This window comes from Megalobrama amblycephala, linkage group LG4 (genome assembly GCF_018812025.1).
Source record: "Megalobrama amblycephala isolate DHTTF-2021 linkage group LG4, ASM1881202v1, whole genome shotgun sequence".
Lineage (NCBI taxonomy): Eukaryota > Metazoa > Chordata > Actinopteri > Cypriniformes > Xenocyprididae > Megalobrama > Megalobrama amblycephala.
Genome location: NC_063047.1, coordinates 30,700,982 through 30,722,734, shown reverse-complemented (window position 1 = coordinate 30,722,734; position 21,753 = coordinate 30,700,982). Strand labels below are relative to the sequence as shown.

Here is a 21,753-nt window from a genome sequence, read left to right as displayed (position 1 = left end):
ATTCTCTATAAAGGTGACAGCTATTCGCACTGAGGAGGAGAAGAGATTAATGGAACAGAAGATGCTAGAAGCTGAGATGATTGCACTCAAGATGGCAGAAGAGTCCGAAAGGAGGTAATATCACACGCATATTCAGTGTAAATATTTGTATATTCTTTAATAAGGCTTTTAATAATGGCTGCTGGTCATGGTGTTATTTAAAGGTGCCATCGAACGTTTTTTTTACAAGATGTAATATAAGTCTAAGGTGTCCCCTGAATGTGTCTGTGAAGTTGCAGCTCAAAATACCCCATAGATTTTTTTGTAATTAATTTTTTTAACTGCCTATTTTGAGGCATAATTAGAAATGCGCCGATTCATGCTGCGGCCCCTTTAAATCGCGCGCTCTCCGTCCCCTCCCGAGCTCTCGACTCTATCACTGCATAAACAAAGTACACACAGCTAATATAACCCTCAAAATGGATCTTTACAAAGTGTTCATCATGCAGCATGTCTAATCGTGTAAGTACAGTGTTTATTTGGATGTTTACATTTGATTCTGAATGAGTTTGATGGTGCTCCGTGGCTAAAGCTAACATTACACACTGTTGGAGTGATTTATAAAGAATGAAGTTGTGTTTATGCATTATACAGACTGCAAGTGTTTAAAAATGAAAATAACGACGGCTCTTATCTCCGTGAATACAGTAAGAAACGATGGTAACTTTAACCACATTTAACAGTACATTAGCAACATGTTAACGAAACATTTAGAAAGACAATTTACAAATATCACTAAAAATATCATGTAATCTTGGATCATGTCAGTTATTATCGCTCCATCTGCCATTTTTCGCTGTTGTTCTTGCTTGCTTACCTAGTCTGATGATTCAGCTGTGCACAGATCCAGACGTTAATACTGGCTGCCCTTGTCTAATGCCTTGAACATGGGCTGGCATATGCAAATGTTGGGGGCGTGCACCCCGAAAGTTACGTAACAGTCGGTGTTACGTTGAGATTTGCCTGTTCTTCGTAGGTCTTTTAAACAAATGAGATTTATATAAGAAGGAGGAAACAATGGAGTTTGAGACTCACTGTATGTCATTTCCATGTACTGAACTCTTGTTATTCAACTATGCCGAGGAAAATTCAATTTTCAACTCGATGGCACCTTTAAATAACACATAATATTTAGTGGTGCACCAATGGTTAAATGATAAAAGACCTTTTTATTGTGTTTGAAAAGCTTTTTTTTTTACTTTTATTTTATTGTTATATTTATTTATTGTTATATGTTTGCTCGTCATCTTTTGAATAGCCGAGTGGGTACTATTTTTCTTACCATTCTTATCATTCTTTTCTGAAAATATATAGTTATATAGAAATATTAATATAAAATTTTATTAAGCCATTTAAAATTGTTTTAGTTAACTGAAATAAAGCTGAAATAAAACACAACTGAAATAGATGTTTAAATTGAAGTACAAAAATGGCTAAACTAAAATGAATGATAAATTGATAAACTAATTAAAAAAAACAAAGCTTTACAAATCTTTTGTTTTGAATCAGTGGTTTAGAGCGTGTATCAAACTGCCAAAGTCACGTGAACCATTGAAATTTCGAAACGTTTTGAAACACTTATGACATAACGAAGCCTCGTTTACTGAAATCACATGACTTTGGCAGTTTGATACATGCTCCGTACCATTGATTCGAAACAAAAGATTCATAAAGCTTCATGAAGCAGTGTTTTGAAATCGCCCACCACTAGATATTGTTGAATAAAGTCGTTATTTTGGGGGGTTTTTTGGCACACAAAAAGTATTCTCGTCGCTTCATAACATTAAGGTTGAACCACTGTAGTCACATGAACTGTTTTAAATATGTCTTTAATAGCTTTCTGGGCATTTGAAAGTATCCGTTATCTTGCTGGCTATGGAGGCCTCACTGAGCCATTGGATTTTATCAAAAATATATTAATTTGTTTTCCGAAGATGAACGAAGGTCTTAGGGGGGTGGAACGACATGAGGGTGAGTAATTAGTGACAGAATTTTCATTTTTGGGTGAATTAACCCTTTAATAAATACTAAAATACTATATAAATGTTACTTTAAAAATACTGTCCAGAAAGAGCACCTAAGCCACCACCCAGAAGACCCTAGCAACATCCTATATCATCACAATGACATCATGGCAAGGTGAAGCACTGCTCACCATTCACTTATTTTAATTTTAATTTTATTTTTTTGCCTCAAGTCTGTTTATTCTTACACTAAAGTTTATTAAAAAATAGTCTGGATTAAAAGAATTGGGTAAAAGCAAGTTACACCTATTATTTATCTGCTGTTATATAGTCACTCAGAACTCGGTGTGTGACCATGCACTATGATACACGGACCACATCTTCCTCTCACAGCTGGATCTATGCTGATGGCCTTCTTGAACCCATCTACTGGGCCTTAACTTAGTATGTGGCACTCTGTTGGTGTGCATGCTGTGATAGCTGTTTGATTTGGTGCTTGTGAAAGTCTCAATTTTCTGCAGATGTGAGCATCCATTTTTCCATTTCCAGCTGAATTTGTGCTTTGGAGATCCCAGTACTGTGTCCACTTCAAAGGGTTCTAACCTTGAATGAGTTACCCCATGCATCTATTCTCTGCAGGGCGAAGGAGGCCGACCAGCTGAAACAGGACCTGCAGGAGGCTAGAGAATCGGAGCGCAAAGCCAAAAACAAACTACTGGAGATCACCAGCAAATCGCCGTATTCGGTAATCACCGATCCCTTACCAAAACACTCCCCCACGGTGTTCTTCAACATCTCCACCGATGACGTTACATCAACGCTTGTCATTCTAAATCAGCCTGGAGTCCGGAGCCAGTCCAATTTTATCTCTAAGAGAAAAAGGGTTTAAACTCTGCACAGTTTTTTACGCTAGTCTGATTTAGCCTCTTGGCCATTTGTCACTGTCAAGATAATTTATTTAAATAAAAGTTGCATCAGACAACCATTCCATTACTTGCGAGAAAACTTTCCCTTCTCATCCAGGGAAACCTTCGAGAGTGTTTTAGCCTTGCAATAACCACCCTAATGCAATCTAGAAGGAATATTTATATTCATATTAAGCTGTCCAACTTAAAAAATGGTTAGGTAGCCCTATAGGGCCCCGAGAATAGCTTGGCATGGTTGTAATGCTTTTCAGAATTGGATTACAAATGAGTTCAAAAGTCTGGCTATTTAAAGGGAAACTGATAGCGAGAGACTGCAGTTAACTTGAAGACCTCCATTAAATGCATTGTGAATTTCCACCTGCTTTGAATACACATGATGACTGAGTGCACTTCATATCTGATTCAAATGCACGACTATTGAGGGATTGTCCTAAGCCTTTTATGTGGATAATGGATATAATTGAGGTCAGAAAATTAGTTCTTTCTATTTAAATGTTCCCCAGAGAGGATGTTTTTCTACCTGGAAACTGCATTTCAGGGCTATTACAACAATGTTCCTAATTATTGGCCTGAGCACTTGGAAACTGAGCACTTCTGCTGTTTTAAAGCTCTGTGGATACTCTTAAAAATCCAACAGGCAGCTCATATCTGCGTATTTTACATGCACAGTGAGTTAAGGGGTGACTGGAGGTCAGCGTATAATTTTAAACATTAGCTCTCTCTATGGGTGGCTAATGTTAGATCTGTTCGACCACTTAAAAATCCAGGCGTTTTAGAGCATTGCCACTTTCTCCGGGTATTAATGTCTTACCGAGAATTTTGAAGTGCATTTTTCTTTTACCCTGAAGCTTCCTTTGGTCTTTTGACAAAATCCAACTATAGGTAGCTAAGGCAAACCTGAGCTTGACTTTATTTTAGGTAAGTCATCCTGCCTGAGGCAAATGAAGACAGTTTTTTGAAGTTCATACTAGGTGCTTGAATTCCTAGTCACCACACTGATCATGTAATTGACCAGTCAAAAAAAATGACCCATTTACTTTATCAATACGAACCTATGGTCTTCCATATGCTGCAGGGCCTACAGTCATGTGAAAAAGTTAGGACACCCTATTGAATTCCATGGTTTTCCATATCAGAACATAATAACAAATCATCTAGTGCTTGGCAGGTCTTAAAATTTGCAAAATAAAACCTCAGATGAACAACAACACAATACATATCATACCATGTCATTATTTAGCAAAAAAACACAAAAAACAACAACAAACAAACAAAAAAACCCACCAAGATTGAAAAAAATGGATGACAAAGTTAGATCTAATATTATATCTAATATTAACTTGAAGTAATCATTTTCTGTAAGACTTTATCGGTCTCTCACATCATTCTGGCAGAATTTTGGCCCATTCTTTTTTTACAACGTAAAAAAAAGTTTGAGGTTTGTGGGCATTTGTTAATGCACAGCTCTCGCCACAGCTTTTTAGTCGGAATGAGGTCTGGACTTTCACTGGGCCATTGCAACAACTTTATTCTTTTCTTTTTCAGCCATTTTGGTGTAGATTTGATGGTGATCTTTAGAATATTGTCCAGTTGCATGACCCAATTTTTGGCCAAGCTTTAGCTGTCAGATGGATGGTCTCACATTTTACCCCAAAAATACTTTGGTATACGGTTCATGGTCGACTCAATGACTGTGAGGTGCTCAGGGCCTGTGGGTACAAAACAAGCTAAAAATCATCAGCCCTCCACCAATATGCTTGACTTTTGGTCTGAAGTGTTTGTGCTGATATGCTCTTTTGGTTTTCACCAAACTTGGTGCTGTGCACAAGGTGCTGTGCACAAAAGGACATTGTTCTAGAAGTCTTATGGTTTGTTCAGAAGCAACTTTGCAAACCTAAGCCGTGCTGCCATGTTTTTTTTTAGAGAAAAGAGGCTTTCTCCTGGAAACCCTTCCAAACATGGCATCTTTGTCCTGTCTTTTTCTAATTGTACTGTCTTGAAGTTTATCATGTAACATGTTAACTGAGGCCTGTAGAGTCTGAGGTGTAGCTCTTGGGTTGTCTGCAGTTTCTCTGAGCATTACACAGTCTGATCTTGGGGTGAATCTTCTGAGATATCCACTCATGGGAAGATTGGTGTCTGTTTTGAATCTCTTCCACTTGTGAATAATCTTCCTCACTGTACAATGATGGTCTTCAAATAGTTTGGAAATGGTCTTATAACCCTTCCCAGATTGATGGCAGCAACAATTGCTTTTCTAAGATCATTGCTGTTGTCATTCCTCCTTGGCATTGTGTTAACACACATCTGAAGGCTCCAGACCAGCAAACCGCCAAAACTTCAGCTTTTATATAGGTTCTTACACTTGCTGATGATCAGTTAATCAAAGGTATTTGATTAGCAGTGCCTGATCGTTACTTACCCTCTTAATTCATGTTAGCAGTAAGAGTGCCCTAAGTTTGTCATCCATTTTGGCTTTATTTTTGATAAACAAATAATGACACAGTATGATATGTCATGAGTTGTTGTTCATCTGAGGTTTTATTTTCCAAAATTTAAGACCTGCATAGGACCAGATGATTTTTTTTTTTTTTTTTTTTACTATTCCCTGATATGGAAAATCATGGAATTAATTTGTTATACATGACTGTATAACAATATTTTTTTCTTGTTGAATGTCCTGTTTCACTTTGTAAAGCTGTTAAGAAGCATTAGTGTTTTAATACTGATATATTTGGTACAGTTCTCCCTTTTTTTTTTTGTTATTATGTGTACATTTGATCTTTTATTAAGCTCACTAAGCTCATTTAAACCAGTTTTTTTTCTTCTTCCTCTTTTTCTCGTTCACTGCTCAGCCTGTGCCGTTGTCTGCCAACGCTCTTCCTCCTGATGGAACTAACTTCAACTTCAGCATGGAGAACCTGAGTTTTGACTTCAAAGACACTGACATGAAACGTCTGTCCATGGAGATTGAAAAAGAAAAGTTAGTGCAGCCCATTTCAGGCATCAGTCCATCCTGATCAGTCTCTCTGCTGGTGTCACATCTGTCCGCACCTTTTGAACCAGTTACATCAACTGAACCCGAGTTTGTCCTCTCTGCTGATGCTCAACTGAGTAGTGGATTAGTTTTTAAGAGATAAGATTCCCTACTGCCTTGTTTTTTTTTGTTGTTGTTTTTTTACAAAATTAAAAAAAAAATGACCCGTGACTTTCAGTTTGACAGTCAATAAGAAGGTGATTTATGAGAATATAGTACTGCGGTTCTTAGAAAATATTGATTGTCCAATTAATCATGATCTTAATGATCGTTTTCATGAAAATCTATGCCTGTTCTCAGTGCATGAAATACACTACCATTCAAAAGTTTGGGGGCAGTAAATTAATACTTTTATCCAGCATAGATGCACAATAAAGACATTTACAATGTTACAAAAGATTTCTATTTAAATAAATGCCGTTATTTTGAGCTTTCCGTTCATTAAAGAATCTTGAAAAACATATCCGGTTTCCACAAGATAGCTTCCAAATGCGCATCATCTCAGTATGATATTTCACTCATGTGGAGGAGTTTTTCATGCTTAATTTGGCCTTAAAACCTGGAGAGTAGGTTTGTTACAGGATGTGTCTGTCTTCTTTGGCAGGGTCGAGTATTTGGAGAAAAGCAAACACCTTCAGGAGCAGCTGAATGAACTGAAGACCGAGATTGAGTCATTAAAGCTAAAGGACCGAGAAACGCCTCTAGACATCCTACATAATGAGAATGCTGAGAAAGGCACCAGCAAGCAGAGAAACTTTAAAAAGGTGTGTTAAATGCGTACTTCACAAAGCCAGACATGTGATACAAGGTTTTAGACCAGCGGTTCCTGCAGATTTTTAGCTCCAACCAGCTCCAACACACTTGCCTGGAAGTTTCTGGTGAGTCTGAAGACCTTGATTAGCTGGTTTCAGGTGTTTAATAAAGGCTGGAGCTAAACTCTGCAGGACAGTAGCCCTCCAGGAGCAGGTTTGGACACCCCTGTTTGAGACTGTTAAAAATGCAAATGAGTTCTGTCTCTTTTTTTTCTTTTCTATTTTGCCTTTCATCACTTTTTTATTTTTAAATAATAGTGGAGCGACAACAGGAAAGTAGTGGGAAATAGGATTGGGAAATGTTGCGAGCTGTATTCGAACCTTCTGCACCCGCTTAACAACAGCTGCTGGCTCCAAAGTCTCTGAGCTGTGTTAAGACTTGATATTTTTTCATATTTGTTATCTGCATGTATGTAGGGTAGTGGTTACACATCTGGGCTCAGAAGTTAAATACTAAGAAGTTCGTAAGAATGTTCCGAAGTGTAGTTCAGATTACCGTAATACTCATACTAAGAGCAAAGAAAATGGGAGTTCCTTAGTTAGCCGTTGTTTTTTTTTTTAATGTTCTGTGTATTATAAATATTTTAAGATCCTGTTTTATATAAATTTAAACAAGTGGTCAGGGTAGTTTACAGTAACTATCTTTCAGCGTTTCATCCTCTAATATTTTTATCTAGAGTCAAACGCGCTTCATTCAAGCCCTTTCCGTTCCCTGTGTGTTGCTTCTCTCTCCCGCTAAAGACATAAAGGGCCACATTAAGAGCTGCAGATGTTGCAGTCATTTTAACAACAGTAGCAGAAACATGGTGAGCAGCAAAGTAGATACTTTTGCTAAAACACTGCAGAAAATGAGAATGCATTATACAGATGACAAAAACTTTGAAATTACTAGTTAACTTTGTTTTGTGATCATTATGAGAGTTTTGATTATTAGATTATGTATGTTGCTTGTTTTTAGTAGTTCATTACTTTGAGCAAATTATAAAAAATAGTCCATACTTTTCTTAAGAGGTAAACCCTGCACCCCCAGTATGTTTTCTCAGTCCCAAGGCCTTCTATGTGCTATACACGTAGGTGTCTAAATGTGAAAAAGAAAAGAAAAGAAAAGAAAAGAAAAGAAAAGAAAAGAAAAGAAAAGAAAAGAAAAGAAAAGAAAAGAAAAGAAAAAAAAAAAAATAATAATAATAGCCTGATAAAACATCTGATCTAACCTTTTTATATTCATATCCAGTTGGGAGAAATATTTACTTTTTTGAGTAAATATTGGTAAAAATTCTTAGACTTCATTGCTTTAGCTCTCGGGAACCAAGATTCTCATCTTTGACTGTTTTGAGTGTTTAGGATTTTTTATTTTACAAAGTACTACAGCTGCCCTGGTGAAAAATGTATAACCATTCCATAAAAGTATTGTCCGGACCTCCACTGGGAAGGAAATATAGAGACCGGACCTTTAATTGAATACCCCTGCTCTATACTGTTATATGCAATAAAGGCATAAAAGGTGAAAATGTATATTTATAACACATTAGTTCTTAAAGTCATTGTAACATTATTATCAGGAATTAAATTTTTTTCTTAAGTTTTGCATTTAGAACACTGTGAAGAAAAAAGGTCTGGAAAATGTTTTGTTTTTGGAGTATAACATACTCTTTAGCTTTATTCCTAAGTTGGAAAATAACATGGAAATTGCAGTTAATAAGAATTTAATTCTTAAGAATGTTTCATGAATTTGGCCCTGGACTGGTAACTTAAAATGCATTCATTTCAAACTCTGTGAACTGGAGAGTTAAACAGTTTGTCAGTTGCTTTGGAGAAAAAGATGTCACTTAAAAATGAAATGGAGTTTCTTAAAATCATCATATACTGAAGCAGCAAAGACACTGAAGCATTACCTCCTCTTCAGATTTTAATTATTTAAAAAAAATGTAGTCCAACACTCAAATAACTTCAAGTTCCGCTTCTCACAACCTACAAAAGTGCTTGTTGCAGCAAGTAGCTCTATAATGTTTCCATGTTCTTAATGTTGAAACATTGGAACTTGTGCCTGAGATGGGAATAATTTTGAAAATGGAAGTGCAGGTTGACTAAACTCTTCTGAGTCTGTGTTGTAGTACCATTTCTCAGAAGGGCTAGTTCCTATGAAATATGATCCTAATCGTACTGTTAGTCATGCCACCGAGCACTGGTAATCCAAAGTTAATTTATTCATCATCTTCTGAAAGGGTTCAGCTACTTTTTCATCAAGCCTTATGAAATGGTAGATTAAAAGCTCCATTTTAGACATAGAACCCTTTCCTGCAGTGTGTGAAATTGTCTCGTTAGCCCTACGCTAATTGATTCCTGTGTTGCGATCGGTTGTTTGGACGGATGGAGTGCCCTCCGTGTGTTCAGTCATTCTCCCTTGATGTGATTGTCTAATTGAAGCGGAGCTTGAGCAAATCGAGCTAGACACTTTGGGGGAGCGGTTTTACAGCTCTCACGCTAACAGCAACTAGAAAATCCAACTCGGTCTTACACCCGTTGACAGCTGTTGTTTTCTTAGCCGATGTTGGGCCCGCATTGGAAGCCTGTATCGGGACACTGTCCAACTCATTGTAAATCACTGTTGCTCAGGTAGTTTGAGCACTGGTCCTTGGAACAAGTGACAAGGGTCGCTGACTTTCCAGGTCACGCTGGTGGAATGATTAATGGCCGTGGCTGTACTTTCTCCATAGCCTGGTGTGTCCTGCTGCTAGCTATAGCCTGAGGGACAGAGATGTAGTGAGAGTGTCTTAATGCACTGACAGTCTCACCTGTTCCCTGAATGCGTTTATGCGGCAATATATCAAAATCCCCATTGAAGTGGTGGCACGCAAGTGTCCAAGCATTCCTTTGGATAAGTTAAGTTGATTAAAGGGGTCCTTGATTATGATTTCACTTTTTAAACTTTAGTTACTGTGTAATGTTTGAGCATAAACAACATCTGCAAAATTACAACGCTCAAATTTCAATGCAAAGGGGGATATTTTCTTTTACAGAAATTGCTTTTTTTTTTTACAACAAACGGCTGGTAGGGACTACAACGAGCTTCTTCCCGGGTTGGTGACATCACAAACCCCAAAATTTACATAAACCCTGCCCCCGGGAACACGCAACAAAGGGGGTGAGGCCATGTTGGGCTGCTTTAGAGAAGAGGAAGAGTTGTTGCCATGCCGTCATTTTACGCCGGACTGCTTCACAAACGAGGGTCAATTCAACGCTGGATTTGCACAAAAGATTAACATGACGGCACATGCTAGTCGATGAGTTGAATCAACTCCACAGAAACTACATAAATTTATCCACTAACCAATCAGAAACGTCCAGTTGCATTCTAAAAGTTGTAACTTCTTCCTGAGTCTCTCCATCAGTGTCCGACTCCGGTTTGAACAATGTAAGGCTGAACACCGTTACTGACAATCCTCATTTTGGCTGCGTGAGATTCTCCAGCTTTGTTGTTGTTGTTGAGCAACCGAAGCACAAGCTGTTAAAACTCCGCCCTCTTTTGGAAAGCAGGCCGGGAGCAGCAGCTCATTTGCATTTAAAGGGGCACACACAAAAACAGAATGTTTAAAAGGGGCAAATTTGACAAGCTATAATAAATGATCTGTGGGGTATTTTGAGCTGAAACTTCACAGACACATTCTGGGGACACCAGAGACTTATATTACATCTTGTGAAAACGGGCGTGATAGGTCGTCTATAACTTGCAGAGACCCCAAGCATTGATGTTTTAATGTATTTTTTTTCTCCTTGTGTTTTTAGCAAGCCATTGATTTTTTTTTTTTTACATATGTGTACTTATTTAAAGGTTACAAAATTTCCAATAATACACTACCATTCAAAAGTTTGGTGTTTTTATTTATTTTTTAATTTTTTTTTAAATCAATGCGATCAAAAGTGACAGTGAAAAAATTTTAATGTTACAAAAGAGTTCTATTTTAAATCATTGCTGTTCTTTTGAACTTTCTATTCATCAAAGAATTAAAAAAATGCATCAGTTTCCACTGAAATATCAAACAGCACAACTGTTTTCAACATTGATAATAAAACATTGTTTCTTGAGCATCAAATCAGCATATTAGAATGATTTCTAAAGGATCATGTGACAATGAAGACTGGAGTAATGATGCTGAAAATTCAGCATTGCCGTTAGAAATAAATTGTTTAAAATACTAAAATTTCAATAATATTTCACAATTTTTGATCAAATAAATGCAGTCTTGGTGAGCATAACATCTTTCAAAAACACAAAAAACGTTTGACTGATAGTGAGTGAACTGTTCTCCAAAAAGTATTGTACATATAAGCCGTACTTAAACATGTCTGAATGTCATTGTATTAAATATTATACCAGATGTCAAACCAAATGGCATCTGTAAAAAATTATACTAACATTACTTTTCTGATCTGGGCTTATATGTTAACCCAAAAGGAGGAGCTCTATGAGAGTTGCCCAGTTTCTCTAACAGTGACCGAACTGATTGTTCCTGTAGATAGTGTGCTGGTAGTTGCTTTGGATAAAAAAATGACTAATATAAAATGTAATTCCTCAAAGTCATCACCGTGTTCATACTGACAGTGATTAAATTGCTGGAGGCCGCAAAGGTTCTGTACTTTCACTTGCCAGCAGACGTTACGCGACTGCAGTATCTGGCCGTTATCAGTGGCGTATTACGTGAATTTCAGCGTTTGCACTCCAATTGCACTTTTCTGAAGCATTTTTGCAATTACTTCCAACCAATTGGTTTCAAGGCAATATTTAGTGGATGTTTGAAGTCAATTCTCCTCAGGTTTACACAGTTGTCCTAGCAGAGTAACCACAGACTTTTGTCTTCATTTTTAGTGTATTTATAATGACATTTATACACTGTAAAAAAAATCCCAGTAAAATTTACGGTAAAAAAACGGCAGCTGTGGTTGCCAGAACTTTACCGTAAAAAATACAGTAACAACGTAAAAAAAATCTGTTAAATTTACGGTAAAATAACGTATTTCATTAACTGATATAATGTTAATTTACCAACCTAATGAAGTACTAATATCTGTTTTGTACCTTTATAATACACTGACATTCACCAAACACAGTGGTGATGAGAGTCACATGATGAATCAAAGTTCATCACAAGCAGCTTTTCCACAAGCTGAGGAGGACAATGCCAACATATAGAAGGTGCACACAGTGTCATTCACACACACACTAAACACCATCATGGTAACATGCATGAAATTTTAAAAATGCAATAAACATTAATTTAACAACATTAGATGTAACATAAAACCCTAATGTACATAACTGATTAGAAAAAAATGAGAAAAACTAAGAAGAAACAGAGTTATTTCAACGAAAATATATAAAATGTGAAGTGTCACGCAGGGAATTGTGGGAATGTCAATTTACGGTTTTTCACTGTAAATTTTACAATGAATTGTTATTTTTCACTTCCAAAAACTGTTAATTTAATGGTATTTTACCGTAAAATTACATTAAATGTACCGTTAGATCTATTACAGTTATTCACCGTATATAGTACGGGAACTTTCTGTAAACCAATTGACAGTTTTTCACTGCAGCATTTTTACAGTCTTTTACTGTTAAAATCACGGTCATTTTTTACAGTGTATCTCAAGGTGTCTGAAGCATGTGTGGTTACCACTGAGCAGATTGGAGTATTTCAGGGTGAGAGTACTTGTGTCTTAAATCCCTGCAAAATGATTCATTAATGAAGCAGAAATGAACCATCTTCATATAGCATTAATTTTATCATTTTCCCATCTCTGTGTCTCTCTTCCATCTCTTCTTGTTTGTTTGCGCCAGTGTTTCATAAGGGATTCTGTCTTAAAGCGTCTTTAAACATCACCGTCAGCGAGCTCACACAGACTAGTGACAGCTGATCAGAGACACACACTGCTCGCTCTCTTTCACTCTCTCTCGCTATGAATTCTGCATGACTCTGAGGTATTGAACGTGTCATACATGTCTAATGTTTCTCATGGCATGAGCATAAATAATAAAAAATTACGCCTACCAAAGTTAAAACAAGTATGAATAGATTTTACTTCATTAAATTTAATATGGTTAATTCGCAAACTTCATATATATACACACATTAGTTAGTTATCAGTTAATGCATTAGGTATCATAAACTAACACTGAAACAACAATTATTTGTTTTCAGTTTATTAATTAATGTAATATACTATTTTTTTTATTGTTAATCCATGTTCGTTATGGAAGCTAGTTTTCGCCAAAAATAAAATGGGTAATGCGACTTTATCTTTTTTTGTCTTGCAATTGGTAGTTTATACCTCACATTTCGGTACTTTTGTGACTTTTTGTCTCACAATTTGGACTCTTCCTTCTGAGAAAAAGAGTCTAAATTGTGAGACAAAAAGTCACAATTACCACATTTATAATTGCATGTTTATATCTCAATTCTGCCTTTTTTTCCCTTGCAATTGCAAGTTCTCACAATTCTAAGAAACAAAAGTCTGAATTTTGAGATAAAAAGTTGCCTTTACCTTTTATTTCTTTAATCTGTGGTGGAAACAAGCTTCCATAGTTTGTTCATAATACATTATAATACATAAAACACTATATTAGTGCATGTAAATTAACATTAAAATGCTGTAAAAGTATTGTTCATTGTTTTTTGTGCTTCTGTGCTTGTTGCATTAACTGATTTTAGCGTATATTAAACATTATTATTATTATTATTATTATTATTATTATTAAGTGTTAATGGCTAATTTTAGCAACAAAAAAAAAAATGTGACATTTAATGTTCTGCAATAGTTGTGAGGTTTATCAAGCTTATTTTAATCTATTGGCAACCCTAATTAAAGCATATTTTATGTAGATAGATCCTTTAGAAATCATTCTAATATGCTGATTTAGTGCTACTGCTTATATTTTATTATGATCAATGTTGAAAACAGTTGTGCTACTTAATATTTTTGTTGAAACTGATGCACTTCTTTTGAAGATTCTTTGATGAATAGAAAGTTCAAATGGACAACATTTATTTGAAATTGAAAACTTTTGTTACAAATGTGTTTTGATCAATTTAACACAGTTTGGAGCTTAGCACAATTCTTTACACCTCTCAATCTTCTTCAATCCGTCTCCACAGCTTACTCTACAGAGCACCAAATCCAGAGTGGCCTTCTTCCAGGAGCTATAGCCATCCAGACGGACTGGACTGCAGTGTCTGAATGTGTGAATAATGTCTCGTTGTGTCTTTTTCACATTCTTGAAAGGCTGTGACCCATTCCTACTATGATCCTAGCACACTCCGGTGATGAAGAATGTATATGTGGGTAAAGTTTACATTACACTAAGAGGACCAGGACCTCAAGTAAACAGAACTACAGAGGGAGAACATGTTTTTTAAGGGACACACACACACACACACACACACACACACACACACACACACACACACACACACACACACACACACACTAACATAAACTCATTCAAATACAGAGTCAAAGACACTACACATTATTTCCCAATATCCCTCTATCTGCAGGAGGTCAAAACCCCATTATGAAGACACTACGATTAGCAGTGAACACACTGACTACATATATCTCTGCAGTGCATCTTAAATTCATCTCTCCAGTTGCACAGAAACTCTGTCTGTCTCTTTCGATCAATATGTGTCAGAATAATTGGCTAAAGCAGTGGTATTGCACCCTTGTGCCGTATTAGGTTAGGCTTATATATTTTTGGTCCAGTATGGAGCTGTCTGGTCATTCATAAAGGCTGAATTAAACCTAATTGTGTTACACTTTAAAAGAGTTTACTTTCTCTCAGAGGATATGTCAGTACAGGATATTTTAGGGGGAAAAAAACATGTGAGAACACCATGTGGAAAACTATTATTACATATGAAATATTTGGGGATTTTTTTAAACTGTTTACTTTGCTTGAAATGTTTTACAATGTTTTAAAAAAAAATTGAATATATTTTTGAAAATGTTTCTGTGTAGATAAATAAATGAATAGGAATTATCTTAATTATTCTTTGGCTGTTATTTTTTTTATTTTTTGATGAATTACTGATATTCACACTTTGCTTTGAACATCCTCCTAGCCCCAAGTATTACACTTTACTGTGCAACTTGACCCACACTGATTGTGCCACAGGCATGATTGAAATCATGTGTGTATTACTTTTTTTTTTAGTGATCAGATGTACAATTTTCACCTGGCAGGCAATAAAATGAGCAAAAAAAAAAAAAAAAAAATGCAATTTGTCCATAAGCATGGCTCCATATAGCATACAGCAACCACCCTCTTTATCAGCAGTCTTGGTTCCATAAATATTTTTCCCCATTCATATTCCTCATAGGGATTTCCAAAATATATATTAAAATATTAAATATTATTAAAAATATTAAAAACAAATTTGAAGTAAAAAAATATATATAAAAGTGTACTTACTTTCTTGATAAATTGAATGGTACAGCCCATGAAGCACTATGATCAGTATCACTTTTACAATAAGGTTTCATTAATAAACATTAGTTACCTACTTTAGTTTACATGAACTAAGAATGAACAATACGTCTACAGCATTTATTAATCTTAGGGTCACACTTTAGTTTAGGGTCCAATTCTCACTATTAACTATTAACTACAACTTTTGCCTCAAACTCATAATTACTGCTTATTAACAGTTAGTAAGGTAGTTGTTACATTTAGATATTGAGTAGGAATTGGTTAGGCTTAGGAAAGTAGAATAAGGTCATGCAGAATAAGTTATCAATATGTGCTTTATAAGTACTAATAAACAGCTAATATACTAGCAATATGCATGCTAATAAGCAACTAGTTAATAGTGAGAACTGGACCCTAAGCTAAAGTGTTACCAATCTTAGTTAATGTTAATTTCAACATTTAGTAGTACATTATGGAAATCAAATGTTAATTAGTTAGTTAATACATTGAACTAACATGAACAAACAATAAACAACTGGATTTTTATTAACGAACATTAACAAAGATTAATACAAACTGTAACAAATGTATTGCTCATTGTTAGTTCGTGTTACATTAATGTTAAAGGTGCTAAAGAGGATGTTTTGTTTTATACATTTTTGCAATATTACTTGAAACTGTCTTTACTAACTGATAAAAGACTATTTATTAGGTGCACTGAAAGTAATAATATTAATATACATCATCTGTGCACGAGGTAGGGCCTTAAAAACATCAGCCAATCGTTTACGTGATCATCGCGTAAACGATTGGCTCTCTGGCTTGTCAATCACTGCCATTACGTTCCTTGTGCGAGACGTTCGCAGCTGCGCGCTCCAGTAACTTTCCACACTCCACAGGCCCCGCATACAATGTTTTTGTCAGGAGACAGGAGTAACAACTGCAGATTATGAGTTACCTGCGGTGAGTCCGACATAATGAATCCACTAACACGACACAGCGAATGCCGGTGGTAAACACTCGTGTTCCAATACTCGTGTACGAGTTTTGGGAGGCGTTCTCTCGAAATGAGCTGTGAAGGAGGGGGGTTGTTCTTGCGTATGCGCTCATTTCAAAAACTCACTAACAGTCTTTGGTTTCTCAGTCGACGAAAAGATCCTCTATAGCACCTTTTAACAAATGAGACCTTATTGTAAAGTGTTACCGAATGATCAGCTATTTTAAAAATGAAATTGAAGTCTGAAGTGGCTTCAATATCATCACTTAACAACTTCAGAGCGCATGGTAGGTCATTCTTGAAGGGTTTATAAGTTATTGTTAAAAATCAATTTCTCTATGGAGAAAGAGAATGAGATTTTTACTCCCAGAACCCGATTGTTAAGCTCCATTGTGTTTTGGAATGTTTTGTGTTTATGTGAGTATGTTTGAAAGGACTGCGATTTATTGAGAGCAGCAACACGTTTCATCTTCCTGAAGAATGTTTCACAAGGTAAATCAATATAATCAGCCTAAAATGAACAATTTGTATTTGTTACATGAAAGCTTCAACAGTCTCATTTATAGCATGAAGGATTAGTCAGCGAATTAGAATTCAGTATTGCAATTAATTCATTACTTTAATAGCTCATTAAACTCAAAGCACTTTGCAATAAATACACTTTGTCATTTAAATCAGTGCATTTTAAGCTACCGTTGTTTTTCCCGATTTTTTTTTTTTTTTTTTCTCAATTTGTTACCAATCAAGACGGTAAACATAATTTTGCTGGACAGATGTCGAAGCGTTTTGCTTCATGAATCATACTTGCCATAATCCTCATTATCATTATCACAGCCTGAGACACCGAACCACCATCATTCATCAGTTTCTGCCCTTCCTTAACACATTGTCTGCATGTCTGGACAGATGACAGCTTGATTGACAGCTTTTTCGAGGAATATTGACAGGCTGTTGCAGTTGAGAGAGGGATGTGCCTTAGGAGGTGACCGTGTCACTATGCGTCCCATCAGTCCTTGGGGTGGCAGATGGAGGCCTTGGGAGATAAAACTGCATCTGTAGGTGGTACTAAAGTGAAAAGAAGAATAGCTACTGTACTGAGGGTGAGAAAATCAGAGGCAGTGATAATCAATAATAACTTTTTGCCTTGGGAATTTATTATAGTTTTGATTGCAGCTTACTTGGATTACACAGCTCACGTGCAATTTGATTGCCCAGGCTGTTCTCTGAGGGTGAGCTTTGTTTCTGATCTCTGGAAACCCTGGATTTAAAGGTGAAATATGTATTTTTTTTTTTTTACATTAAAATGCTTTCTCATATTGCAGTTTTACATGAAGAGTCATTAATAAGCCAGTCGTGTTGTAGGTTGACAGCGCTCCACCAGACCTGCACAGGACAGCACCAAGTTAAAGGGTTAGTTCACCTAGAAATTAAAATTCTTTCCTTTTATTTCTAAATTATGACATTTTTTGAAGTAAAAATCATACTAACATTATAAGTACACCCCAGGAAACATTATAAAACAATGCAGTTTATGACCTCTTTAACACTGCTTATAATGCTATAAAATTCACTTTTATTCATTTTTATGTTAAAAACCATATTGTTTGAGCTGTAAAGTTGTTCTCATTCTTGTCAAATCATGTTAAAACACATTTTTTGTGCGTGTCTTGAGACTATACTGTTGAAAGGGTGAGTATTTTTTAACGTTTACAAATTGACCCCATTCACTTCTATTATAAGTGTCTTACTATAAAGAAGACTTTTGCTTCTTTTTAAAGGGACAAGTGGATTTTGAGTTAAAGTGGAGCTTCAGTAACCACTTAAACTCACAGCACCTCACCTTATTGAAAGGCATATATTACAACTTAAAACTAATCAACTCAAGGCTTAACCTTAAAACTTCAAATCTCTTTTCAAAAGATTTGAAACTTCCAGAACACTCCAACTTATTCTTTCTAAGGGTGCAGAAATTACACAATTTACCTTTAATCTTCATAAAATGTTATATAAAATATACTTCACCCTTTGTCATTGAGAGACCGTGGGCTGAATGGATTGCTGATTGGATGTCAGCGCTTGTTTTTCACGGAGCTGGTTCTCCACGTTACCTGAGATGCTAATAAATGACATTGAGTTCAGTGATTCATTTCTCTGCTTAAATTGCTTTAATAGGCTTCAGGTGACTTACAAATACCCCTTGACAGGATGGAAGAAAGCAGTGGGAGAGTTTGTGTGTGTGTAATTATGCTTTGCCCTCACGTCCATGAATCATGAATTGCTAGGTCATCTTAAATACATAATTAATGGAAAAAATAATCGATTAGGTATTTGGTTTACTATACTGTTCAAAAGTTTAAGGTTCAGTATGATTTTTTTTTTTTTCTAAAGAAATTAATACTTTTTTGTGTCATTTATTATTTATTTTTTTTATTTTACCAAGTCTTATCTTTATATCTTATGATTGTGGCCGGATCTTGGGCTCTGTTGTAAATAGTTATAAACTTAAAATGAACACTTTTTCAGCAAGGACACATTAAATTGAGTAGTAACTGTAAAGAAGAATCAAATAAATGCTGAACTTTTTCATTTTCTGTTCATCAAAGAATCCTGGAAAACACTGAAAAATATTAAGCAGTAACTGTTTTCAACATTGATGATAATAATAATTTTTTCAAGTGACACTGAAGACTGGAGTAATGATGCTGAAAATTCAGCTTTGCTGTCTCAGGAATTTGTACAAATTGTATTTGAAAATATATTAAAATGGAAAAGAGATATTTTAAATTGTAATAATTTCACAATATTACTATTTTTATTATAGTATTTATCAAAGAAATACAGCCTTGGGGAGCATAAACGACTTCTTTAAATAAATATAAACATTTTTTGTACTTTCGCTCTATTCTATTCTATTCTATTCAATTCTATATTCTATTCTATTCTATTCTATTCTATTCTATTCTATTCTATTCTATTCTGTTGTAAAGTTTAAGAATGAAGTGTGGAACTTTGGACTCAACTTACATCCCAGGTGAAAAAAAAGTACACTTCTATAATGTACTTATTTTTGCTCTATTTTTGCACTATAAATTTTATACTTAATATACTAAAAATTCTTCTTTAGTACTTAAGATAATCCTAAGTGTACTCAACTGTGCTATTTTGAGACAGCGTGAAATATGAACTAAAATGTGCTTTTAATACTATTTCTGTATTTAAAAAATATATTTAGCTACCACTTGTAGTACACTATAGGTTCAAATGTAATATGAGTGGTATCTAAAAATTTTTTAAATACAGAGTTAGTATATTAAAAGTACATTTTAGTTCATATTTCACAAATCCAATGATGCTGGTAGTGACGATTCTCTCTGACCAATCAGTGATCTGCAGTGTTTACACGTCACATTTTAGTATCGGTATGGCTCGCTTGGAACCTCAACTGAGGTGGTACTATTTAAAGGTGCCCTAGATTCAAAAATTTAATTTACCTTAAATAACAAGAGTTCAGTACATGGAAATGACATACAGTGAGTCTCAAACACCATTGTTTCCTCCTCCTTATATAAATCTTATTTGTTTAAAAGACCTCCGAGGAACAGGCGAATCGCAACATAACACCGACTGTTACGTAACAGTCGGGATCATTAATATGTACGCCCCCAATATTTGCATATGCCAGCCCATGATTGAGGCATTAGACAAGGGCAGCCAGTATTAACGTCTGGATGAAAGGCATTAGACAAGGGCAGGACGTCTGGATGTGCACAGTTGAATCAACAGACGAGGTAAGCAAGCAAGGACAATAGCAAAAAATGGCAGATGGAGCAATAATAACTGACATGATCCATGATAACATGATATTTTAGTGATATTTGTAAATTGTCTTTCTAAATGTTTCGTTAGCATGTTGCTAATGTACTGTTAAATGTGGTTAAAGTTACCATCGTTTCTTACTGTATTCACGGAGATAAGAGCCGTCGCTATTTTCATTTTTAAACACTTGCAGTCTGTATAATTCATAAACACAACTTCCTTCTTTATAAATCTCTCCAACAGTGTAGCATTAGCCGTTAGCCACGGAGCACAGCCTCAAACTCATTCAGAATCAAATGTAAACATCAAAATAAACACTGTACTTACGCGATTAGACATGCTGCATGACGAACACTTTGTAAAGATCCATTTTGAGGGTTATATTAGCTGTGTGAACTTTTTTTTCTGTTGTTTAAGGCAAGCGCGAGCTCCAGGGGCGTGGAGCACGAGAATTAAAGGGCCACACACCCTGAATCGGCTCATTTCTAATTATGCCCCAAAATAGGCAGTTAAAAAAATGAATTAAACAAATCTATGGGGTATTTTGAGCTGAAACTTCACAGACACATTCAGGGGACACCTTAGACTTATATTACATCTTTTTAAAAAAAGTTCTAGGGCACCTTTAAACCGAACTGTACCGAGCCATACCATGCAGTGGAAAAGTGGCAAAAATAACCTTCATATATTGGACAGTTGGGTACATAGTGCATAGTATGTAATTTGGGACATAACTAATGTTGGGGCACTGATGCTGACTGGTCTTAATGGTGCATTCTGGGAAAATGTTAGCAAATTTTTTTGTGTATGGACGTTTGGTAAATTGTTAATTGAAACATTTCGGAAATTGTCTCACATTCACACGTGTCTTTATAAATGAGGCCCCTGGTTTTTAAGCACTCAGAAAAGAAGTGACAGCCATATTTAGTTGCAGTGTTTACACTGGGCATGTTAATAGAAAACTGCACACACTCGAATCTTGTAGGATAAAAATGAACTCTTATTAATTCCATGGGCCGCTGATTGGATCCAAGCCAGGACTGCTGTGTGTTTAAACGAGAGTGAATTAGTGAATACTTGAAACAATGACAGCATCAAATAATTCATGCCGTGACTCAAGTAGAGCATTTTATAACTGTCTCTTTGTTCCCCTCTTGTATTTTATTATCTTCCCCATCCTCACGTCTTTGCAGCCTAGTGTAGTGTCTGTCCGCCGATGGGTGGTGGACCAGAGGGAAGTATTACCTGAGCAAAATCGCTCTGCGCTCATTAGGCTGTCCAATCACAGCAGGGCGGCCAATCAGTCTATTTTTAGCCCACCGTTTTGCATTCCAGACCATCAATCAAACTCGGACGTGGTCCACGCAGGGGCTTTTGCTAAGCTCTGAACTGTCGCATATTAGAAAAGCCCAGTAAAATCAACTGTAACTTCTGTTGCTCTGTCAGTTTATCAGCAGGGGAAATTAATTCATGAGATTTTCATGAGGCAAATGAGATTTAATATGCAGCCCGGTATTTAGCACAGCAAGACTCCTGCAGAGTTTTGAAAATATTTATATAAACTCCAATACGCTCTTTTTGAATTTTAATTTTTAAAATCTTGTACTTTTCAGTTATCCATTAGTATCCATTGTCCATTAGTGCACTTCTAATTTCTTATGAATATTTAATTCTAGTAGAGGTTAACTGAGTCCT

The 21,753-nt window shown here is 35.7% G+C and overlaps 1 protein-coding gene and 1 long non-coding RNA gene across 4 annotated transcripts in view; one reads left to right on the top strand and one right to left on the bottom strand.

The window, feature by feature from the left end:
* Positions 1–14,822, top strand: part of nf2a (NF2, moesin-ezrin-radixin like (MERLIN) tumor suppressor a) — a 51,954-nt gene extending 37,132 nt beyond the window's left edge. For 2 of the 3 annotated variants that reach the window (XM_048188821.1, XM_048188820.1), the window contains 5 exons: positions 14–114; positions 2,643–2,748; positions 5,785–5,912; positions 6,571–6,730; positions 13,930–14,822. In XM_048188821.1, the coding sequence (XP_048044778.1) occupies positions 14–114; positions 2,643–2,748; positions 5,785–5,912; positions 6,571–6,730; positions 13,930–13,980 (546 nt within the window). In that variant the 3' untranslated portion in view covers positions 13,981–14,822. The remainder of the gene's footprint in view (positions 1–13; positions 115–2,642; positions 2,749–5,784; positions 5,913–6,570; positions 6,731–13,929) is intronic. The other variant, XR_007184650.1, reaches the window with a different exon arrangement.
* A 1,570-nt stretch (positions 14,823–16,392) lies between these two features.
* Positions 16,393–21,753, bottom strand: part of LOC125267309 — a 25,404-nt gene continuing 20,043 nt past the window's right edge. The window contains exons 2-3 of the long non-coding RNA XR_007184649.1: positions 17,421–17,500; positions 16,393–17,307 (exon numbers count right to left, since the gene is read on the bottom strand). This is a non-coding gene — a long non-coding RNA (uncharacterized LOC125267309). The remainder of the gene's footprint in view (positions 17,308–17,420; positions 17,501–21,753) is intronic.